At 48.9% G+C, this 3,110-nt stretch overlaps 1 protein-coding gene across 1 annotated transcript; it reads right to left on the bottom strand.

Moving 5' to 3' along the window:
• Positions 1-918: 918 nt before the first annotated feature.
• On the bottom strand, positions 919-1,746 carry LOC149409859 (uncharacterized). Its single transcript, XM_089649095.1, has one exon. It carries the CDS (start codon positions 1,744-1,746, stop codon positions 919-921), a length of 828 nt encoding a protein of 275 aa, XP_089505221.1.
• Between the last annotated feature and the right edge of the window lie 1,364 nt (positions 1,747-3,110).

Below are 3,110 nucleotides of genomic sequence, written 5' to 3'. Positions count from 1 at the left end.
TGAAACGTTGGAACGTCTGGGCTGCGTTACGGAGGCCGAAGGACATATCTGGAAACTCGAAGAGTCCGAACGGCGTGGATATGGCCATTTCGGGATGTCTTCAAGAGCTACAGGAATCTGGTTATAAGCTCGTACCAGTTCTATTGTGGAGAATATCTTGGTATCCCTCAGCGACTGGGCGAAATCTTGAATGTGTCGTACTGGGTACCGGTCAGGTATAGTTCTGGCGTTCAATCCGCGGTAATCACCGCATGGTCGCCATTGGTCGTCCTTCTTAGGGACCATGTGAAGTGGGGATACCCAACAGCTCTCAGAAGGCCGGGCAATTCCTAGTCGGACTCAAACTCCTTCTTGGCCCGTTTGAGCTTGTCAGGGGCGAGGCGGCGGGGAAGTTCTGCGACTGGAGGACCTGGAGTAGTCCTAATGTGGTGAAGGGTAGTATGGCGAACTTCCTTCATGGCGCCGTCAGGGCGCGTAAGGTCCGGATACTGTTGCAACAGTTTGTGGTAGGGGGATGTCCCTGTGACAGTCTTAATGGAAGCGGTCATGTTGTTACTACGCCTTCCTGTAGTTGTCAGGTTCGTCACCTGATCCATAAATCGACTGTTATGGACATCAACTAGGAGTTCGAATCGTGCCAAGAAATCCGCTCCTATGATGGGCCTGGAGACGTCAGCAATGACGAAACTCCAAGTAAAATCACGAAGCAGGCCTAGGTCCAGGTTGAGCGTCAGGCTTCCATACGTCGCGATGGTGCTTACATTTGCGGCCGCCAATTCGTAGGACTGCTTGGCCGGATGGCCTTGGACTAGGCTTCGTGGGTAAACACAGAGGTCCGCGCCGGTGTCCACGAGAAACTGGATGCGAGTTACCCGGTCCGTTACGAAAAGGCGACCAGGCTGCTGGTGCTGGTCGCCATCAGCGTGAGCCCGGGGCGTTTCCCTCAAAATTGCAGGGTTTGATGCAGGAGCGCGCCTTGGTACCGAACTTCCAGTGGTACCAGCATTTGCCTTTTATATGACGACCCCTGGAGCGACTGCGCGAACGATGTTGTCGCCAACGAGGACTGGTACTCCTGGACGGGCGTTCCTGAGAGCGCAGCGCCGAAATTTCCCGTCGTAGGTTGGCTATTTCATCATGGAGCGGCAGCATCATCTTCTGCATCTTATCTATCAGGCAGTCTTCGTCAGGAACCCGGGGAGAGACTTCACTGACCCCTGGCCTGCCAGCATAGTTGTCTATGGCGTCCGCGAGATCCGCCATCTTGTCCAGCGGGGTGCCTTGTTGTGTCGCCAGAACCACTTGCATACTTCGCGGAAGTCTGCCCATCCAAAGTGTCTTCAGCACCTCATCAGGCACTGCGCTGCCCGCAAGGGTGCGTAGATGACGAAGAAACTGCGAAGGTTTTCGGTCACCCCTCTCCTCATGCTCCAGGAGTCTCCTTGTCTTCTGCTCCTGGGTAGAGCTCAAGCGGTTCGTGAGTTCCCTCTTGAGCAGGGTGTACGCTCCGACTTCAGGGGGGTTGACAATAATGTCCCGGACCTCTTGGGCGTACGTGGGATCCAGGGCCCCAAGGATAAAACCGAACTTCGTCGACTCCACCGTCACTGCTGCAGCTTCAAAACTCCTTTCAACCATTGCAAACCACAGCTCCGGATCGTTAGGGCAGAACGGGGGAATCCGTACAGCTACGCGGTTGACTTCCGGCGGCGAAACTGGCGTCGTAGAGTCGGTCGGGAGAGACATCTTAAAATAACCGTAGTACACGATAACACTTAAAAAATTTTAACTCACGTCGTAGGTCACCACTGTGGTTATCTAGGTGTACAAATAAAAGATCTTCCCAACTCAGGTACAGCGTTTATCGATAAATTGATTTTACAGTCGCGATATTACACGTTTATTATTCGCAATACTATGGAATGTGCGCGAAACTGGGTCAAATTTCCGTAGTACGGTTGTAGTAGTAGCCGGCGGTAACAGAGACTGAATACTGGCGGCTCGCTGCGTCGGGCTTATTTATATTGTACAGCCGGCGACGGTAGTAGGTAGGTGATATTGCAATTAAATCCGAGGCACTTGCACAGTCTGGGCCTTTCGGGAAGCTTCGGCAGCGCGGCAATTACGCATAGGCGGTAGACTCGAACCTTCTGGCGAGTTTTCGTAATGTACCAGACAGTATGCGATCGTATTGTCGCCGGTAGGCGAGTGAATACTTGGAGCAGGTAGGTTGCTTTGTTTTCTTTACTATTTCGGCTGCAAGTACGTAACTCGGGAGTAGGTACTAAGTAGGTCGAGCGGTTTATTATTAATTAGTTAATCTGGATTCTTCTCGACGCCACACTTCAATTCCACTGGAACTACCAGTTTGTTATCATAAAACAATGCATTATGAGCTGATAACTTATCTCTAATATGCCAGAATTTTAATTAATCTGCATTTAAATGTTTTGTTTCTGGCCACCCTGTACTGATAATTGACAATATTGGATAAAATTAAATCCTTCTCCGAACTAAGTTTAAATATTTCAGGATTTATTTCCGTCTCAACAGAAATAATGTTTAAATGTTCTATTTCCATACTATCAATATTCGTATCAATAATTATATCCAAGAAATAATTGTTACCCATTTCATCGTCAATAGATTTATTGCATTCCATGGGTAATCTGGATAAGAAATCGTCTTTATTGTCTTCCGACTTAATATGCTCAATACCATAGTCAAAAGTTTGTAAAATTAAAGCATAACGTTGCAATCGATTTGCGGCTAGAATAGGTTCTTGCCTATTCGTATCTAAAATATTGTCACGTCTGATGTCCCGTCTGATGTCCCGTCTGATGTCCCGTCTGATGAGCATGGACCCTTGTCAATCACCAGGGCTATGATGGGACTAAGGCAAAGAGACATAATTTGTAAAAGCATTGAAGAACCTTGATCATGTTTGAAGGTGTTCGGAGAATCCGCCAGCGGTGAGCAGATTGCGCCGGGTAGAGATTCGTGGGATAGAGTGCGAAAGAGTGCGCGAGGCCATCCTCAATCATCCATTCAGCATCCATTGAACGTTTAAAGGGACAATGATGCTTCATCTTTGCGTCACCTCAACAGCA

Source organism: Hesperophylax consimilis, chromosome 29 (assembly GCF_061612785.1).
Source record: "Hesperophylax consimilis isolate HC1 chromosome 29, BYU_Hcon_1.0, whole genome shotgun sequence".
Classification (NCBI taxonomy): domain Eukaryota; kingdom Metazoa; phylum Arthropoda; class Insecta; order Trichoptera; family Limnephilidae; genus Hesperophylax; species Hesperophylax consimilis.
The sequence above is the reverse complement of the archived record's forward strand: the minus strand, read 5'-3'. Positions and strand labels throughout refer to the sequence as shown.